Here is a 20,979-nt window from a genome sequence, read left to right on the forward strand (position 1 = left end):
GGAAAGCTTCTAGAACAAAGTGGTATTTTTGCTGGGATGTAAGCGAATTAGGTGAGAAGGATGAGGCAGGAAATAAGTATAGACAAAGGGAAACAGCACCACAAAGTCTAAAGTTAGAAAGAACATAGTGAATTTAAGGAATTGAAAGGTAGTAGTATAGTTAGATCATAAAGGAGAAAGTGGCCCAAGTTGAAATTGGAGAATTAGGGACCAAATCATCCAAAATTTTATTAAATACAGTCTTTGTCACTTTATCTTCTGCAGTCATCGGTAATAGAGCTCAGGAGTAAAATACTTCCTTATTGTTACTAGAAACTTACATTTTTATTTGTAACTGTTCATGTGCATTATTTGGGGGAATATTGCTTTAACAGTTTTCCTACTCTTTTTGTCAGAGGAATTATCTGTTTGGACAGAAGAAGAGTGTAGAAATTTTGAACAAGGGCTAAAGGCCTATGGAAAAGATTTTCATTTGATTCAGGCTAATAAAGTAAGTAATGATATATATGTTCTCTCTTTTATAAAAAGCTAGTTAACCCAGGTCATCTTATATCAGTTATTTTCTAATGTTAAACATTCTTTGACGAATGTTTTACTCTGTTAGTTTTTGGGAATTATAAACATGCCTAGACTTTCTGGCATACATTTACTAAGTGACTGTTGTCAGTGCATGATGTTAGATGACTTTAAGAATTGGACTGATTTACAAATATGTTAATCAACTTTTGTGTAGGATGTGTATATATAATGGAATTGTTTAAAACTATTTTCCATAAACTTGGGACAGATTGTTTTAAAGGAGGGTCTTTAAATTTTTAAACTTTAAAACATTTGTAACATGACATTATTTACAATTAAAATATTTTTTACATTTGTTTAAGTCCCAAGTGTCTAAAATCAGATACTTAATATTTAATTTGGTTTTAATTAAGATTTAATTTTCTAGAAGAGTATCTCAATAAATCAGCTTTATTATACATTATAATTTTATAATTGGACAATTGTATGTAACATGATCCATTTATCATTCCATATTGATAATATCAATAATACAGTGTCCGTGTATACCCAAAAGAACTGCATAATTACTTGTATTGTTTCTGTGGGAAATTAGCATGCACAAAATTAAAATCTCAATAGTTTAAGTGGAGGAAATTAAGGAATATCTAGGTTTATACCTAGAAATTTTTTAGCACATTTTTTAGCAAATAGAAATGACAAGGACCTTTGCATTACATGTTTCCTTAAAGATAGCATCTAAGTTTTGTGTGATGGCTTGTCTAGGATGGTGTTGAAAGTATCTGGGCTTACATGGGCTTAATTTAAGTCTGAGTTCTAAATAGTCTGTCCCCACGTTCTTCTTATACCTCTTAATGTGATTGGGTAGTATCTACTTAATTTGTTTCACTACATATTTAATAGTATATTTTGTGTTCTGTAAATAGTTGCTTATAAATCCTGTGAGTTTATTTTTCTTAATTTTGTTGTGCATTAACTAGTTTACTCTTGATTAACTTGTTGCATTTTGGTATTTGGCCTCAGACATAAAACTAATAAGAGATACTTTGAGTTGTAGCATTGGTGTCAAAAATGTATCATATTGGGGCGCCTGGGTGGCGCAGTCGGTTAAGCGTCCGACTTCAGCCAGGTCACGACCTCGCGGTCCGTGAGTTCGAGCCGCGCGTGGGGCTCTGGGCTGATGGCTCAGAGCCTGGAGCCTGTTTCCGATTCTGTGTCTCCCTCTCTGTCTGCCCCTCCCCTGTTCATGCTCTGTCTCTCTCTGTCCCAAAAATAAATAAACGTTGAAAAAAAAATTAAAAAAAAAATGTATCATATTCCTTAATGTTGTTTCCAGATGAACTGATTACCTCCAGCACAGGGCATATTCTATGAAAGGCATGTATTATGCTAATGAGTAGATATGTATGTTTATGATTGTAAAAAAAAAAATAGATTGTTTCGTGGTTGAAAGGGACATTTTGGATATGAGTTTTCCAGCATTCCTGCCTAGATTCAGATCAAACCATGCTGGATTACCTATGGGAGGGGACCCCTGGAATGGTAAGCTGGAATAATAACTAGCAGCAGCAACCCTCCAGAAATCCCTTTTTTAAGAAATAAGAACCTATTAGGTGACTGGAAACTAGTCAAAAAAGCCTTTAATGTCATATGGAAAATAAGACCTTTATTTTTTTGTAAGTATTTGGGATGGTGATATTTCTGTGTTCCAGAGGTCAGCTGACCTATCTATACCTAATATACTCTAGTGAACAAAAAAAGAGGACAGTAATTCTTTAAGGAGAAGAATGGTCCAGTGAAAACATTAAGACTTTGTTTTTATTCCTGAAATTGAAGTTTGGATCTTAAACATAAGTTCTTTGTAGGCTTACTTTATTGAAGATTTTTCATAATATTGTTAACTTTGCATGCCCCAAAATACCTTTTCAATTTTTGCTGTCAGTAAAGTACAGTCGACTTGGCTGGTGTCTGTATAGAATTAAGATTCTAAAGGAGGCAAAAAAAAAAAAAGCTTGAGAAGATGATAAAAACAAAAACAAAAACCTTGATAGCTTTCAGTCTTAGAGCAGCATGGGCCAAACTTGTAAAGTGCAAGCATAGGGGAAGAAAGAAAAATATGTCAGGTAGTGAAATGAGGATGTCATCAAATTGACTTTAGGTGCAGTCAGTCCCTCAGGATACTTACTTCAAGATTAGACATTTATGGGTTCAAGCTATATGGTCTTGCATTCCAGCACTTATGCAGATACCTTTTTTCTTTATTTTAAACTCTCAGTACTTTATTACATACATCAACCCTACCAGCTTTGCAAGCTAAGTATTGCAAAGGGGGAATGTTGTCCACATCATTTGCCAGTCTCATTGGTGTTGAACATTTATGTAAGGAGATCCATTCAGTCGCATAGGTAGATATAGCACCAGTTACTGGAGTAACTTAGTAAACAAAGAATTAGCATTGGCATTATTATACCTTTCAACTCATTATGGAATATTCTCAGCCTTTCTAGAAAGTAAAATAACTGAGTCTGGATCACCAGTAAGACCTCTAAGAGAATCTTTTAAATTGGAATTTAAAAGTAGACTCCCTAGGTATTCTGTGAGTAAAAGTATACTGTTCATAACATTAATTTTAATTAAATGCCACTTTCAGATATTTTCAATAGAGGAGTATTTATTTGTATAGTAAATTAAGATGCATTTATGTATTTATTTATTTAAATGTTTATTTTTGAGCAAGAGAGAATGAGGTGCAAAGTGCAAAGCAAGGGAGGAGCAAAGAGAGAGACAGAATCCGAAGCAGGCCTCAGGCTCTGAGCTATTAGCACAGAGCCTGAAGCGGGGTTTGAACTCACCAAAGTCGGACACTTAACCGACTGAGCCACCCAGGTGCCCCAGATTAAGATGGTTTTAAAAAGCATAATGCTAAATATCTGAAGATTTGTTGCCAGTGTATTATTTCTCTCCATGGGGATTCATAAAGAATAGTTTTAACAAAGCTGCTGCAGTGTTGTATTTTATACGTACAGTATTATATATTACTTAAGGTACAGCTAAATTTTTCACACTTCAGATATTTTTCATGAAATAATTCCTTTAAGGAAGAGATGATTCTTAAAAACAAGTGTTTGTTTCTTATAGGTTCGAACAAGGTCAGTTGGTGAATGTGTAGCATTCTATTATATGTGGAAAAAATCTGAACGTTATGATTTCTTTGCTCAGCAAACGCGATTTGGAAAAAAGAAATATAATCTTCATCCTGGTGTAACGTGAGTTTACTTTTTTCTGTCGAGTCATATATTTTTGCTTTTGGATTTTTCTTGAGAAAATTGTGATTTTTAGAATCTTCCTTTTTCACTAGGATAGGAGTTTACATTAGTTTAAAGTTATCCATTTACAGATATATCTTCATAGGCCATTTAGACTTCAGTGTCTTATGAAACATAAACTACAATTCATAATATTTGAGACAATAAATACATCAAAGCAAATGTTAGAGTATGTTTTCAGGAGAGAAAACAGATCAGAATAGCTATTAAAGCATGTTTTAGTTAACTTCTGTTCCATTCAGTATAAGCACATAGTTTTTATCTAATACTGTGAGCACAGTGAGAACAGAAGAGACTCTTCAAAAACTGTGGAGCTGAATGCCTCATAGAAGCTCATTAAAGAATGGAAATTAGTATTTTTCCTTGTCTAATCTATTTTTGATCCCAGAAACCAAAATAAGGTTTGGGTATAGATGATATAAAAGGGAAAAGACAGAGAAAATAAATCAGGTCAAATTTCATTTTTTAAATGATTTCATTTTGAAATTTCATTTTCATTTTTGTTACAAAGTGTTCTAAAGAGGAAAGAACATGCGCATGATGACTTCCCTTTTCCCCGATTTCCTGAAACCTTTCCTCTAACAGAAATAGTGTATAATAGTCATCCAACTTTAGCTTACTCCCAGTGATACAGGGAGTATGGGTTGTTATTGAATGTAGTCATTATGCAAAGTGCGTCCGTCATATGTCTGTATCAGTCGCTGTGCACCAAAATCTGAGCCTTATTTAGTCTAGCTTTGGAAAAAACTGTCCTGCTGCCTCTAGGAATTTAAGTACATAGAGTATCGAATGAACCCTTCATCTCACGTGAGTTGTTATAAAATGCTGATGAATTGGTCAGGTGGATTTAACTTCACCATTCTATCCTTCATTATTTCCTGCTGTTCACAAAATACAAATAATACCCAGTTGTGATTTTATTTGGTCAGTGTGCACCAGTAAAGTTCTTAGGGCTGGCCAAATAACTGCCTTTGAAAGATGTGCTTATATGCATATTTGTGCTTTATTTAAACTCTAGGCTGGACTGCTTCTGGTCATGTTCATTTACAGGTGTCTCTGCTGGTCACTTCCCTGGAGGATCACACACTCTAAAAATCCAAAGCAAAATTATCTAAAAGGGAATAATGGGTATGGTTGCCCCTGGACATCATGGGACATTGGACTCTGCCTCATCCCCCATTATTCAAAGCTCAATGCCTAGAGTGGAATTCCATAAAGACTATTCCAAATTTAATTGCTTAATGTTATAAATTTATAGTTAATTTTTTTTCTTGATGATTTATTGGTAGTATTGAGGTATAATGACACAGAACGAGATATAGCCATGTAGGCTTCAGAGTGTATCTTAAAGTAGTCACAATTTTCAAGCTATTCTGTAGGGAAAAGCCATAGTAACATCTTTCATTTTTTTCACCCATTTCAGAAATATTGTTCACACACGAACTACAGGCAATCTGTCGTCATCAGCAGTAAGAACATAAGAATTGCCTTGCTGGGTCAGACCCATGGTTCATCCCGTTTTCTCTTTCAGAAAGCATCACCAAGGGAAGTGTTGTGGGCTGGCTTAGTTGGTCGTGTGTGCTGTCAAGCTCAACAGGTTAGGTAGGGATGTGCCGCCAAACATTGTAGTTTCTTATTAACAATCTGGCCATAGCTTCTGGAAACTTTTTGAAGATACTTCTGTCTACAACCTTGATTCCTCTTAGGGTTAAGTATCTGTAGGTGGAGTAGCCACAGTTAAAAGTAGTCCCATACCACATCTTTTCTCATGCTTGAAGATTTTACAGTGCCCCCTGGTGTAATGGTATGAAGTGAACAAACATGGTTTTCCCTGTAGGCGAAAATACTATGGTTTTGTAGGCTTTAGTTATGTCCCTTCTGTGTGTTCCATAGTTTTTGGTTTTGTTTTTTCTTTAACTGAACAAACTGTAATTTTTTACTCCTACTTACCCCTTTTAGCTATGTTACATCTTTATGAGAAGCTGTGACCAGACCGTACCTTATTTCCCAAAGGGTAGAAATTGTGGTTTTCTGTAAACATGGAGATTCTTTTCTAGTTTGCTTCCAGGACCTTCTTCTGTTAGTAGTTGCACTTTGCACAAAACATTATTAGAAATGTGAGTTTTTTCATCTTTTTAGTCAAAATCCATAGAGTACGTTATCCTGAAAGTCATTTGTTCATTTTTCTGTGACATTTTTACCTTCCAATTTGTTCACCAAAATGAAGTGCATTTGCCACTTTCATGCCTTATAAACTGCCTCTGCAAGATTCTACTGCAGATTCTCTCTACTCACTACCTGGAAGATTTGGTAGTCATATGCAAATTAGAGATTTTATTGCAACAGGCTTGCAAATATATTTTTTTTTTAAGTCAAAACTTAACCCAGCGTAACTCTGATTATCTGAATGCTACTCCAGCCTCCTGGATGGCCCACCTGACTTCTTCCTTAAGCACTATGGATGCCATTAATCTTTAAGAAATAATAGTAATTCTTCTACAATACCATTGTGGTATCCAGTCAGCTCTGGCTTCCTTTGCTTGGCTTTTAACATTCTCCATTATCCATTTCCACCATACCAAATTTATTTCCAACAAGTCCTCATCATGTATCATCTGTTCTTATTTAGTCATAGCTTCTGTAATCCCTTTGGCATTCATACTCATTTCTGTTTCTGTGTACTTCCAGTTCGTTACATAATTGTTCTGGAATTATGATGAATGGCATTAAGCTGAAGGGGACTTAAAGACCATCAAATTTATTTCCCTCCATTTATAGAGGAGGAAAATAAGGCCTACAATGTTAAGTTGATTAGCTTATGGTTACATACATTTCTTTGATATGTGTTTTGTACCTCAGACTGTTGGAAACTTCACATCCCTATATTTATTATATCCCCATAACCTAGGGGACAGTCTGATCATGTAGTTTGATGTTATAACTACAGTTAATAGTCTTTGGTGGACTGTTAACACAGACTTTCAGTAAAAGCCTAAGCCTTTTCCACTGTTGCCTTCTCACCCACATGCTTACTTGCTCAGAAATTCTAAAGATTTGTCTTAATATTCCTATTATAATTATCGTGAGGAATTTTTTAAATAATGACTTTTAAGTTTTTTTTGAGCTTCTACTCTGTGCTATGCACAACTTAGGCCAGGTGGTACAGTGATGACAAAAAGACTATAAAATTCCTGCCTTTAGGGAATTAGTTAAGTGCAGGTATCAGCACACTTTCTCTGTAAAGAGCTACAGAGTAAGTACTTTAGGCTTTGCAGGCCTTAAATTCTCTGGCAACTACCCAGCTCTGCTCTTGTACAAAAGCAATCTTAGATACTATGTAAATGAGTAGGTGTGGCTGTGTTCCATCAAATATTATTCACAAAACCTTGGGGCCTGCCCATGGGCCACAGTTTGCAGACCTTTATTCTGGTGACTTAATAGCACTTCATAGTTTACAAAACACTTTCCTGCACATACCTTTTGCAACAGCCCTGTGTGGTAGACACATACATGATTTTATATAGGTAAAGACACTAAACTTTCAGAGATGAGTGTTTAGCTCAGATCTTGTAACCCCAACCCAAAGTCACTTAGTACAGACAGCTCTTCTCCCATCCCATGTAGTTCAGGAACGACCTAGGGAAGAAGTGAGCACACCTCTAATGATATATTGGTAGACAAAGGCAGCACATAAGCCGAGGAATTTAGGGAGCTTTTTGTAGCTCAGATTTAGCAGGAAGATAATATACGAAATATCCAGGAAAGTTCAGGGAAATGATTCATTGGTAGGCCCTAATTTGGCTTTGAGGTATTGCTGTAGCCATCACAGAGTCTTGAGGAGCTTTAAAATTGCAATCTGTGTTTGTTCAGAAATTATTTTGTACTCCCTCTGATTGGCATCATCCCTGTCTCTTCACTTACAGATCCTCTGATTTTAGTTGGGCCACTCTGAGCACTTGCCTGTAGTTTTAAAACTTCCTATATAGGTCTCTAAAATTTGCTAGTTTAAAAGCCTTTATGCATTTTCCCAACAAACATAACCAGAGGAGCTTTCCATTTAAATGTTCAGATCCTGGTGGGATAGATGAGGCAATGGAATGAATGTAAGTGAAAATTAGGACATATTTGCTAATAAAGCCTTCTAAATTTAACCTCAGTTTTAGTTTTCAGCTTTTTTAAATATAAGAAGGTGATTGTTTCATTATTTCACTTTATTTTAAGGGATTACATGGATCGTCTTCTAGATGAAAGTGAAAGTGCTGCTTCTAGTCGAGCACCATCCCCTCCCCCAACTGCCTCAAACAGTAGTAACAGCCAGTCTGAGAAAGAAGACGGCACTATAAGCAATAGTAATCAGAATGGTAAGCAACCAAAGAAACTCTTCTGTTTGTTCCTAATGAAGGGCACTTGTCTTTAGTAGCATGGGCAATTCAGTTTTGGTTTGGATTAAACTTCCAAAGCAGAAGTTAAAAATAATAATTGTCAGTACCCATGGCACATACATAATATGAACATACATACATAAGCTTAATAAGAATATACTATCAATAGTGACCATTTCTTCTAAGAAATTTAGTCTTGAGTAGCATGTATTTTCTTAGTCGGGATGCTTGGATAGAAACACTCTTGTTAACTCTTAGACCACAACTCCAGCACCATTTCACATCAGAAGTACATAGATATTTATGAAATACTTTGAGAGCCATAACACTTTATCAGAAAAGTGCTTAAAGCATTTGGTGAAAAGTAGTAGATAACAAGGGCTTGAATAGTTTTTTCTTTGCTAGTGTAATATCCTTGAAGGATGAGAAAAGATAAAGCAGGTGTCAGGCTCTGCATTAATACTCTACAGAAACGTAGAGTACTCTACAGAAACCTAGATAAATATAGGATATTTATATTATTTTTTCATATTTATATTTATATTATCCTATATTTATCTCTGTGAGAAAGAAGTAAATGGCATTCCATTTTGTTTAAGGTTCAGGTAACGTTCTTGTTTAAAATGTATAATGGACCAAAGATCACTGTGTTAGTAAGACCTAGTCAGAAAATTATTTTAACTTCTACTTTAATTAAAATGGTCTTCCTAAGTAAGACAAGCCTTCCACTCCTCTTGAGGAGGAAACGGGTGAATTAGAGACAAGCTCTGCACACCTGTATTCTGATGTAACAGTCTTAGGGGAGGGCCAGGGAGAGTTGACCTCACGACAGAAACTAGAAGAGGAACACTGTGAGAGACTGTCCCTTATTCTGACCTTTGGTCTCACACTGGCACCGCTGGAGCAAATATATTTTGTTCATTTAATGACCCCTCTCTGTTCCCTCACTGCTTCCCCCTAAGAACAAGTCATACAAACAGAAAAGAGGGCCCGGCAGCCATTTCCTGGTCTAAAAAGGTTCGATGACGTGTTGTCTAATGCTATCCTGAGGTAGAGTAAAAAGCTAAAACTCTTGGGGCGCCTGGGTGGCCCAGTCGGTTAAGCGTCCGGCTTCAGCCAGGTCACGATCTCGCGGTCCGTGAGTTCGAGCCCCGCGTCGGGCTCTGGGCTGATGGCTCAGAGCCTGGAGCCTGTTTCCGATTCTGTGTCTCCCTCTCTCTCTGCCCCTCCCCCATTCATGCTCTGTCTCTCTCTGTCCCAAAAATAAATAAACGTTGAAAAAAAAGCTAAAACTCTTGATCTTAGGACTGGGGGATAGAAGCTCAGGGATGCAAATAGTTGATACTACTTTGGTCTTTCCCTGTTTGCTCATAACACCAAATAAATTTTCCTTTTTTTTTCCCCCCTTTTTTAACCATTTGATGAAAACATGCAGTTTGACCTAAGAAGGTGTATATAAATTAAGTTATTTAGTAGCCCAGAAACCATTTACCTAGGTACCCACAATCAAGATTCCTAGGTTTTCAAGGAAAGGATGGATTTCGCCAATTCAGTTTTCTTTCTTTTGTAAGGGGCTTAGTGTCTTGAAATCTCATTTTTTACCTACTCACAGTGGTCACTTAGCTCTTTGTGCTTTACTGTAACAGAATGGTTCCTTCTGCATCATGGTGCATAACATCCCCGTATGCATGTATGGGTTGAGTGCACTTTTGAGTTGGGGAAATAGAATATTTTCTTGGACCAAATATAATATTTGAAGCTCATCCTTTATACTGAATATTTTTCAGATAATTAAAAGTTAATTCTTTCCTGTGGCGCATTCTGTATTTTACATTAAATGTCTGTCTCCACAATGTCTACTCCGTTTTGCAGTCAACTGTAACATGCCCTTTTCACTGTTACTTTTATCAGAATATTCTTCTCTTACCTACTATGGAGACATTTGTGTTTGTTTTCATCATTTTCAAATGTATGTTTGGACAGTGCCAGCATTACTTTTTTAACATAGTGGCAGATTATTTAAATCTATTTAGATAAATATGTAATCTTTACCTTTAAAACACAGTACCCATGGGTTTATTTACATTAAGAATGAAAAAGTCTTGTCATTTTATACGGCAATAGAAAACTCGAGCTTCTAAGGAATGTAAATTTTTTTTTACATAGTATTAGAAAGTTATAACCATTTTGCTGAGTCTAATAATTTGTGCATATCTTTGCTTTAATTTATCTTATTAGACTGCTGGACCCAGTGCTTATTTGTGGTCACATTATACCAACATGCTTCTAATATATGCCAGATTCTGTTACTTCTTTTATGTTTATAACTTAATCTTCACAACAACCCTGTAAGGTAAATCTCTTACTACCCTCATTGTACATGTGATGAAACTGAGGTACACAGAACATAAATAACTTTTGCTAAAGGTTACGTAGTTACTAAGTAAATAGAGCCAGCATTCAGACTGTATATATACATAGATTTGGTATCTCTCATCCTTGATGAAAAGCTATTCCATAATAGCTGTTTCTGAATAGTTTACAAATTTAGCTTTTTAATACTAGCAGTTTCACTTATGTTTCTTCCAACGTAGGGGTGTCATCTAATGGACCAGGTGAAATGTTGAACAAAGAAGAAATAAAAGCTGAAGGGTTACATGTGAATGGACCAACAGGTGGAAATAAGAAACCACTTCATGCAGACGTGGATACTAATGGTTATGAAACAGATAACCTTACCACTGACCCAAAACTTGCCCATATGACTGCAAGAAATGAAAATGATTTTGATGAAAAAAGTGAGAGACCTGCCAAAAGGCGAAGGGTAAACAGCAGTGGAAAAGAAAGTCCAGGTTCTTCTGAATTTTTCCAGGAAGCAGTGTCACATGGAAAATTTGAAGAACTTGAAAACACCGATGACTAAATTTTAGACTTATTTTACTTTCTTTGGAGTAAAATCTGGTGTGACTAAAATTTTCAGGGTTGATGGGTTACCTTAAAAAGTTGATTTCCTTGAAGCAGTTGGTTAAATTTGAAATGAGTCCTGATTTTAGTAAGATTTCATAATTCTGCCCTTTGTAGACTTTTTACTTTAAAAGTGTAAAGACCCTGTTAAGGCTATAACAAATAGTTTAGTAAATTTGAATGAACTATGGAAATATCTGTACCTTCTCATTTGATGTGTCAATCTTAAAAGCTCACTACTGGTACTTTTTGCTTAGTTTGATGGCAGAGAAGAAAAAACCAAGTTCTGATTTCTGTTGAACACCAGTTTTTCTGAGTTTCTTGAAATGTCTTCTTTTTTTAAGACATTTTCTCTCCATACAAATTGAGTGTCATTATTAAGGAAACCCTTATGAATCCTGAAAGTTATGCTAGCATGATTTTTTATATATAGAAGTTTAAAAATAAACCAAGTCAGGTTTGTATATGTAAAATTGTTGACATCAATGATGTCTTTCCATATTCTTATCTGGGCTTAAGAAATACATTCTGTATTTTTCCAGATTCTTTGTAGCCTTTGAAAGATTTTTACAGTACATATGTCTTGACTGAGCTGTCCTTTCTTAATACAAAAGCTTGTATAATTTTCTTAACTTGTACAGTTGGTAAACTTTTATGAGAGGAATTGATATTCTGAGTCTGTCAGCTTTCATTTTATTTTGCTAAGGTTTTTCTAATGAATTTTTAAGTGTTTGTGTAGTAACTAAGTCATGTTTCTTATACAGGTGGTAAAAGCATTCATAAAGGATTGTGAAAATTTGTTTTTTCAAATTTCTACTTAAGGACAAATAGTTTGAGAATTCTGAAATTAAGCATGATACCTAGATCGCATAGTTTGTTTTGCGTTTGCTATAATTTTCAAAATTATTTTTGAAGCAAGACAAAAGTTTAATGTTAGCTTAAGTGCTTAAATGTATCATGCTGACCAGAATCCTGTTCGATTATTTTTATATGCATTATAAAATTTCCCATTTTTGCATTAACTAAACAGGGGAAAAGGTCAAGCAATATTTAGATATTGGCACACACAAGGATTTGGCAGATAACAATATTGATTTTATGTGGAAAAAGTGATGAAGTTGAGTGTATTTCCAAAATGAAGATAAGATGAATAACCATTGCTCTGTGTGATTACAAATAGGATCATCTATTTGCATAGCCTTTCAAGAGTGCCATTTTATTTTTAGTGCAAAATTCTTGTTAAAAATGTAGTTTTATACAGCTGATAGACCAACCTATATCCAAACTTTTATAAAAGATTATTAACTATTCTTGTTTTTTTCACACAGGCATACCCCAAATGCTTCTACCAATTCATTTTCAGCCATCAGTTCAAGAGCCAATGCCTTTTTAAAATAAATCTGTGGTCTTGTTTTTAATGGCTCAACTGTTTAATACAATTGAGTAAAGGTTTGCACTGAGAAATTATGGTTTAGGCCTTACCCCCATGAAGTATTACTATTAACATATGTTCAGAACTGCTTCCTTCCACCAATGTGAACTCTTTTCCCCAAACAGTGTTAAAAAGCCACTTGGCAACACTTCATATAATGTACGTTCACTGTTACTACATACATATCCAAGTAAATCAGAGTTTTGGGTGGAACTGTTGAGAAGCCTGAACTTTTTGTTTTTGTTTTGTTTTACCCTACAACATTTAATTTATCCAGAATGGCAGCTTTAGCAGATGGTCACAATCCATTTTCTAAATCAGTTTTTATTACACAAATCCAAAGTATCCTAGCTCCTAGCTCTTTGTCAAAGATGGTCTATAGACGTGTTTCAAATGAATAGTGACGCTGTACTTTTTAAGTTGTTGCAATATTAGAGACGCTGTTTTCACCTTTTTTTAAAGATGCATTTTGTTTGCAGGTTTGTGAAGTTCTTGGAAACTAATTACAGGAACATTTTTATTAAATTCTCAGGCATGTTTGCAAATATGGCACATGTATACATGTTAGGAAATTTTACTTTTCTTAATCTTACCTTTTTAAAGTATACCTAATAAAAAGACATTCCACTACTATAATACATAATGCTCAGCCTTTCATGAAGAAATATGAATTGTATTTTGTGTTTATACAGGTATTTCACAGTACTTTGTTCTTCATAATGCAGCCACTATAACTTGATAAGTCATTGCACTACTTTAAAATTTTTAGTAATATCATGAATTTAATTTGCTTTAAGATTTAGTACATTTCATAACTCTTGAACTGTTAAACTGCATTGGGAAAAGAAGACTTTGTTAATAGTTTTCCCCCACCCCATACCCACCCTCAGCAAAGCACTATCATTTTCATTTGAAATGGTATTCTGTTTTATGATGTGTTTTCAAATGGAGTTCAGAATCTGCAACTCAGTTCAACATAAATCTGTTGAGCTTTAAAATGTATTTGAATATTTAAATAGGCATTTAAAATTATGAATTAGATGTTTTTAAATTTATGCATAGTAATTTTGCACTGTAAAATAATTCCCTTTTCCCATTCCCTGTCTGCCATTCTGAATATGCTTATTAAAATATTTTTTTAAACATACTTGTCTACATAATGCCGTGTGAATGATTTTCATTAGATTGATTCACTAGGTTTTAATTACAGATTTTAAGTGTATATAATACATACTGTTTACAATGCAAAATATGTATAATCTCTGGCCGTCCTTCTCCTAGATCTCTCACATGAACTAGTGTTTGAGTGGCTTCTGGTCCCTTTGACCTCATCTTAGATGATGTATTTTTGTCTTTTTTTTCCTCCAAGGGGATCTTTTGGTTTGCAGACCTTTATTCACCCACCTTCCTCTAAACTATGTAATTAGAAATTTACCCCATCTTTTGTAGTGCAGTTCGTATCACATAATATTTTTCAAAAAACTTCTGTCACAATATTTACTTTTTTCTAAATGGAAAATTAAGAGTGGGCATTTTTAATAAGTGAGGGTCGGTGAGTTTCCATAGGCAAGGTGTATGCTGATGACTCTAGAGGTGTATAACTGGCTCTGTATCACTACTAAATGCCAAAACAGAAATAAAAAGTTTCCCACACGTAATCCATATTCATGAAAATTGCCAGTGTGGAAAGTCATATGGGGAAGAATAGGAATTTTCCAAATTGTAAACCTTCTGTTCTTTTTAAAAGTAACTTTTTCTGTATTCTATGATTCCACTATTTAAAATTTTTAATCATAAAATCAACTCTTCAATAATCAAGTTTAATCCTTTGCAAAGTCTTACAAGTCATGGGCTGATGGATTAGCCTCATTTTCTAATAATAGCAGTTTTTCATAACCTCATTTATTATGTACTCTTAGGAACCGAGCTGACATCTTTTGACATCTGTAAGTACATGAGTTTTTCCTTTTCTGACCATGATCATTTTTTTTTTTATTTTCACTTGTGTTTATACTAGCTCCTATGACTTATTTAGGATGTATGATATATTCAAAATGTCATTTTGCTTGCTCGAAGACCTCTGAACACCATCTTAAAGGCAACCTAGTCTGTGAAGGACATTGAGGAAACTGCCATGGAGCTGAACTCCCAGTTCTCCTTTGTGCCAACTGATAGGAAAGGCTTCTTCACATTTAAATGTCAACAGTGACAAGTTTGCTTGTATCGTCTTCTCCGGCAAATATCTGGGCCTATACTTGTACCAGCTACAAGGCTTGGCTTGTGGCTTCAGATAACGTGTGGCATGTTTTCTTTTTCAAAGAGAAGGCATTCATTAGTAGTGGTAGAAGCGTATGCTGAGCACAGAGCATGCAAAAGGAAGAAACAGGCATGATCTCAGGGAAACAGTTTACCAGACTCTGTGCCAGAGAATTCTAGCTAAGATTGTCCTTGAGCTTAATGTTTCTGTTAGAAATTAAGCAACAGTAAATCTACATACAGTTCCGCTAAGAAAGACCACTTATTTTTAACTGTAACATAACAGCTGTGGATTATTCAGGACTTCCCCCTTTTGTCACTGTCCACTGAGTACTACTACTACAAGAGTAGGGAGTCTCCTGACCTCCTACTAAAGTTTGGGAAAAGTGAGGGAGGCCTAATGCACATTTGACTTGGTTATAAAACAAATACACTTTCTAATATTCTCGTTAACATGAATGGTTGACTGTAGAGTTGGCTAAATCTGTCTTTCTGCACACCAGCTAGAACTTGCTTGTAGAGTTCAGGTAGTTGTAAAATACATGGTTTTACTCTTTTCTCTCTGAAAGACGATGGACTTTGGATTAAGGACTATACACTTAAAACTTTGTATAAAGAGAACAAGAGGAGATAGGGACCCTGAAATGATTTCTCTCAGAACTGTAAGAGATCAAGCAGCGAGAGTGGCATCAGACTAACGTGAGCCACTGTAAATTGCTGACCAGAAAAGAAAATCCAGATTTAGTGAAAGAGCTTGCTCCAAAATGGGGCTTTTCAATACTTTTTCCTCCCTTGTCAGCTAGCTATGCTTCAGCTGAGTGAACATGAGAGACCTGGCTGTGAGCTAAGAGTAGTACCAGTCATTCTGAGTATGAATACACCAGTAGTCCCCTTTGAACATAGTTTGTGGTTGATGGAAATTTATTCGGAGGACGTGGTTCTGAGCTTCCAAATAGCCTGAATTATGAGCTTCATGAACTGCTTTGCCTCGTGGCCTCTCTACTACATCACTGTCTGTATTTGCCCTCCGGTGTTTAGTAGACAGGCATTTGCATTTAAAAGTAGCGTAAACACCTCAATTGCCCAACTATAAAATACAGGTGAAACTTACTGTGCCAGTATCACAGAGCTCTTGGGATTTAAAAATCACACATTAAAAAAATACATAAGGAAATCAATCCTCTAGAGAGCACTAGATGAAGATTCAGCAGTAGTACAGGCGTACGGTCCCTTTTCCAAAATTCTTGTGACCAGAATTTTTCAGATATTAGAGAGGTGCTATGTTTTAAAGAATATGCACAACCAGGTCTTGAACCTATGGTTAAACACTTAATGGCCACCATAAAATGTATTCATACTCACCACACATTTCAGGTCCGATATTGCTGCCAAATGAGTTTGGCAACAAACTCAAGAAAAAACTTGGATTTCAGAATCGGAAACCTGTAGTAGCCTTCAAATTTTGCTAGCACTCATTTGGCAGTCGATCCCAATTTACTTCGCTACATAACTGGCAAAGAGGCGCGTGAACAGGAAGCCAAACATACACGAACAGTGTATTCTGGTATCCACAGCAGCTTCACCAGAGCCCTTCTAAAGAGCCAACAAGTACCCTATAGATGAAGCAGCTGGTGAGAAGAGTCCACCAAAGTCCAGACGTGACCCCTCTGGAGCCTTCCCTGCAGTCCTCAGTTTATGGAAGGGGAAAACCTAAGGCCCCAAATGGAAAGATGTCCGACAACCTCAGACTGAGCTGCTTAGACAAGGGCAGATTCCTCTGTCCTTTTGCTTCATGGTACTTAATAGTTTAAGTGTCTATGTATTTATGGCTAGAGCAATGGGCTCAACCCTTGACCAGTCAGTCCCTACGGCCCAGAAAGTGAGTTATTAGCCACCCTTTAGCCAACCCATCATTGTGGCTAGGCAAATGGCTCTCATAAGGCAACAGCACTTTTTAGGTTAATTTGGCTTGAGCAGCTGGGGAAGAGGCATTCCTCAAAAGGAGCACGTGTTGGTCAAAGAAAAAGGCTCATTTGGCATCTAAAGCCTATTGCAAGTATTATCAGATGCCATTAACGAGTGATTACTGTTATATGCACTGTGCTAAACAGTCATTATAAACCGATTCTCACAGCATTACAAATTTTTACAAATGGGGAAACTGAGCTGTCTTGGGAAGCGGACTTAGTATTTTCCAATGATCTGCATTTATTCAACTATGTTCCTAAGTTACATCTTTGTGTTTAGAGAAGATGTGTGTTGCAGGGCAGAAAGCGGATATTATCTACAAACAACCTGTTCTACCCTTTTTTTCCCTCAAGTCTAAGTTCTGGAAAGGAGAAATTCCCTCAAGTTGGGAAAAAAAGCTGGTCAGTAGGCTCTGAGAATAGTTGGAATGCGAGTTCATTCTTTACGAGACCTCAGAGGAGGCTGCATGTGTAGGTCACGCTGGACTTCAGGCACTGAGACTTACACCGTGCCAAGGTTTGGAATCTGCAATGCCACCTGCCTTCAAAGAATACCTCAGAGACAGTTAAAAAGGAGTTTAGCGGTGACCATGAAGGGCTGAAGACAAGAAGATCCTTCTATTTTCAAGGCACCATATAATTCCTTTGAATCTGGTTTAACCCTAGAGAAGGACTGGCATTGAATTTCCTGCTAGGTGGTAAAATGGGGACTCCTCTGATTTGATTTAAAAGAAGTAATTTGACACTTCCTCCACACTCAAACGTTACACTGTACTGCTTGTTCCAGCCGGCTCTGCAGACAGAGCAAAAGGTAGGCCTTACAGAAAGGCAAATTTACATTCTGTAAAGCAAATACTTTTTCACAATTACCACTGGTCAATAATGGAACCTTTTGCTGCCTCTTTTTCCTCATCTCTAAAATAAGAACAGTAAAACTTACTTTAAAGGACTGCTTATGGGACTAAAATGTATCAATATGTAAGGTGCTAAGAAAAAATGCCTACCCAGCATGTAGCAAATGCTAAGTAAATTTATTTTTACTGTTGCGTAGCAAGTATTCCAAAGTTTGCTATACTTAAAAAACTACCTTTTTGGAAAACATTTGGAAACCTTAAATACCTTAAAAATGTTCATCTTTGATCTCCTGAAGTTCAGATGGTCTCCTTGAATAGAATAGACTTAGGCAAAAGAAATTCACTATAGCCTTACTTATAAAAATTAGAAACATTTCATTATCACCTGTTAATTGTACCTCCTAAAATAACTCAAATACTGTATCTATTCTGTGCTTTCACAGCTACACTACAGCACCCCATCATGTCTCACCAGGACACAACAATCTTCTACAGCTGATGTATTTATCTGTACAGTCCTGCCTTTCTCTGACACCCCCCACCCCCCGAACAGTAATCTGCACAGCATCCTTGGTGATCCTGTTACAGTGCAAATCTGGTTTATAGCAGGTCCTCGATTTAGGCACACCAGTAGCCAGTGGGCCAAATCTGCCTGGCAACCTTTTGTTTTGTTCTAATTTGCACAGCTTTAAGCAAGTAGGTACCACAAGCTCAACCACTAACGATGTATTGACTGCATTCATTTAGATTCACACTTTGAATCTGCCTGGCCCCTCTCTTATCAACTCCTGACCTACAATCCCAATACTACAGCTGCTGTGAGCTTTAAAGGAAGATGAGGCCATGTTTCTGCCTTGCTATGCTTTAAAAATGTAGCCATTAGTCAGGTACTCTTGTCTAGAGGTATTCATTTGGGAATGTGTACCCACAGTGTGCCCAGCGCTATTCTTTCTAGGTGCCAGGGACACTGCAGTGAGCAAAACAGACCAACATCTGTGCCTTCGTAAAGCTTACACCTCATCAAAAGAGACACATGCTGCCAAGAGAAAGCACAGGAGGGAAATACGGACAATGGTGGAGTGCAATCTCAGAGAGGCTGGTCAGGGAAGGCCCACAGAGAGGAGGGCATTTGCTGGAAAGACATTAAACAGGGGTGCATTTCAGACAGAAGCAGATACACTGGCCCTGGAGTGCTCGAGGGCTGTCCCCTCCAACATTTCCTCAGTTCAATGCTAGGTGTCCTTCAGGAATCAGCTCAAATACCATTTTCTCCAAGGAAATTTTTCCTTCCATTCTTAGGATGATATTCCTCCCCCACATTCTTACAATTACCTCAGTTTCATGATTCCGTCATTTGTAGATACTGTCCTCAAAAATATTCATTGAAAAAAATTACCTGAAGGATAAGCACACATGATGAGGCAACTCTTGATGAAATCCTCCTTCTGCATTCTCCTAATAGAGGGATGTTATCTGGAATTCTTTGGGAAGAAAAGGTTTAGGAATTAAAGTCCAGATTTATCAGCTGAGGGAAGCTGGACAAACCCCTGAGCTTTGCCTAAGCCACTATTCGTGCAACAGTACTGTAATATGAAAAGACATGATAAAGGCCTGACTCCATGAAGGAACACAGTAGGCCCTCAGTAAATAATTGTTTCTCATGCACACTGCTTGCCATCATTTATTCCCCCAGTGGCAGCCGCTGCCACAAGAGGGCCCCATCAGCACAACTGGAAAGGCCTGTCTGCTTTGGCTTCTCAGATTTAACCAGCTACCGGCTCATGCCTAAGCTTCAAATCCATGGTGTAATGAATTCTGGAAAAAGAATGGCATTTGACAGGAATATAGTGATGATGAGCTTGGTACTACCAAGTCTATCACAAGCAGACAAAGCGAGACAAGAACCTAACGTGGTGAAGAGCAAAAGTCTCCTGAGTCCAGCTGACCGGGGTCTGAATGTGGGTTTCACAACCACACGGAACGATTTACTTCACTCGGCTTCATCTGTTAAATATGGTTGTGTCAGGCCTCTACTGGGGGCCTGGAGGCCAGCCCCAGTGAGCTCGGTCTAGCTTGATGGAGGGATGAATGGTTGATGCGATGAGAGCTGTAGGGAAGTCCTGGGAGTAACCGGTAACTGCTCACCTGCTATGGATACATGAAGGCACCAGCCCTGTGCTTTGCTCCTGTCAGCACTGCCTCTTCTGTGGCGGTCTCCGATAATGGCAGCCCTGTGCAGGGAAGCCACATTGAGACAAGAAACCAGCAAGGGGCTGAATGAAAGAGCATATAACTCACAAATTAGTCAAATTCTAAGAGGATTTTTAAAACCTGCCTTAAGGGCAGTCTCTTCAACAAATGGTGTCAATAAAACTAAATACTAACATGCAAAAGAATGGAATTAAACCCTGACTTTCTACCACATACAAAAACTAAAAATGGATATAAGACTTAAATGCACGACGTAATTTTACAAAACTCCTTGAAGAAAAAAGCATAGGGGAAAAGCTTCATGACAATGGACAAAGCACAGTCAACAGAAGTAAAAATAGATAAACTGCACTACATCAAAATTTAAAACTGCATCAAAGGATACAACAAGAATGAAAGGCAACCTACGGAGAAGAAAATATTTGCAAATAATATATTTTATAAAGGGTTGAAATTAGAATATACAAAGAATGACAAATCAACAAAAAGTCCAATTAAAAAAATGGACTTGAGTAGACATTTCTCCAAAAAAAATGCATATAAATGGCCAACATGCATATGAAAAGATACTCAACACCACTAATCATTAGGAAAATACAAATCAAAACCACAATGTGATCACCTCACAAACACTAGGCTGGCTACTTTCAGTAAAACAAAGTAAACGTTACCAAGGATGTGAAGAAATTGGGACCCTTGTGCACACTGGTTGGAATGTAAAATGTGCAACCACAACAGAAAACAGTATGGGAGTTCCTCGAAAAAATAATAACAACAATAGAATTACTGTATGACCCAGTAATTTCAAAAGAAAACATATTTGCACATATCACTGTAGATTCTGTGTTACCCCAAAATCTTTTTTTTAATTTTTTTTAACGTTTATTTTTGAGACAGAGAGAGACAGAGCATGAACAGGGGAGGGGCAGAGAGAGAGGGAGACAGAATCTGAAACAGGCTCCAGGCTCTGAGCTGTCAGCACAAAGCCCGACGCGGGGCCCGAACTCATGGACCATGAGATCATGACCTGAGCCGAAGTCGGACGCTTAACCGACAAAGCCACCCAGG

At 36.9% G+C, this 20,979-nt stretch overlaps 1 protein-coding gene and 1 long non-coding RNA gene across 16 annotated transcripts in view; one reads left to right on the plus strand and one right to left on the minus strand.

The window, feature by feature from the left end:
• Positions 1 to 13,770, plus strand: part of MIER1 (MIER1 transcriptional regulator) — a 60,837-nt gene extending 47,067 nt beyond the window's left edge. For 12 of the 15 annotated variants that reach the window (XM_045035980.1, XM_019837205.2, XM_045035981.1 and 9 more), the window contains 4 exons: positions 396 to 490; positions 3,658 to 3,785; positions 8,067 to 8,206; positions 10,822 to 13,770. In XM_045035980.1, the coding sequence (XP_044891915.1) occupies positions 396 to 490; positions 3,658 to 3,785; positions 8,067 to 8,206; positions 10,822 to 11,150 (692 nt within the window). In that variant the 3' untranslated portion in view covers positions 11,151 to 13,770. Of the gene's footprint in view, positions 1 to 395; positions 491 to 3,657; positions 3,786 to 5,268; positions 5,448 to 8,066; positions 8,207 to 10,821 lie in introns of those variants that run through there. The other 3 variants (XM_045035983.1, XM_045035988.1, XR_006584371.1) reach the window with 3 other exon arrangements.
• LOC111561754 lies at positions 13,589 to 20,414 on the minus strand. The gene is made up of 2 exons (XR_002744520.2): positions 19,846 to 20,414; positions 13,589 to 19,181 (listed from the first exon to the last, which is right to left on the minus strand). It is a non-coding gene; the product is annotated as an uncharacterized LOC111561754 (long non-coding RNA).
• Between the last annotated feature and the right edge of the window lie 565 nt (positions 20,415 to 20,979).

The sequence above is a fragment of the Felis catus genome, chromosome C1 (genome assembly GCF_018350175.1).
Source record: "Felis catus isolate Fca126 chromosome C1, F.catus_Fca126_mat1.0, whole genome shotgun sequence".
Lineage (NCBI taxonomy): Eukaryota > Metazoa > Chordata > Mammalia > Carnivora > Felidae > Felis > Felis catus.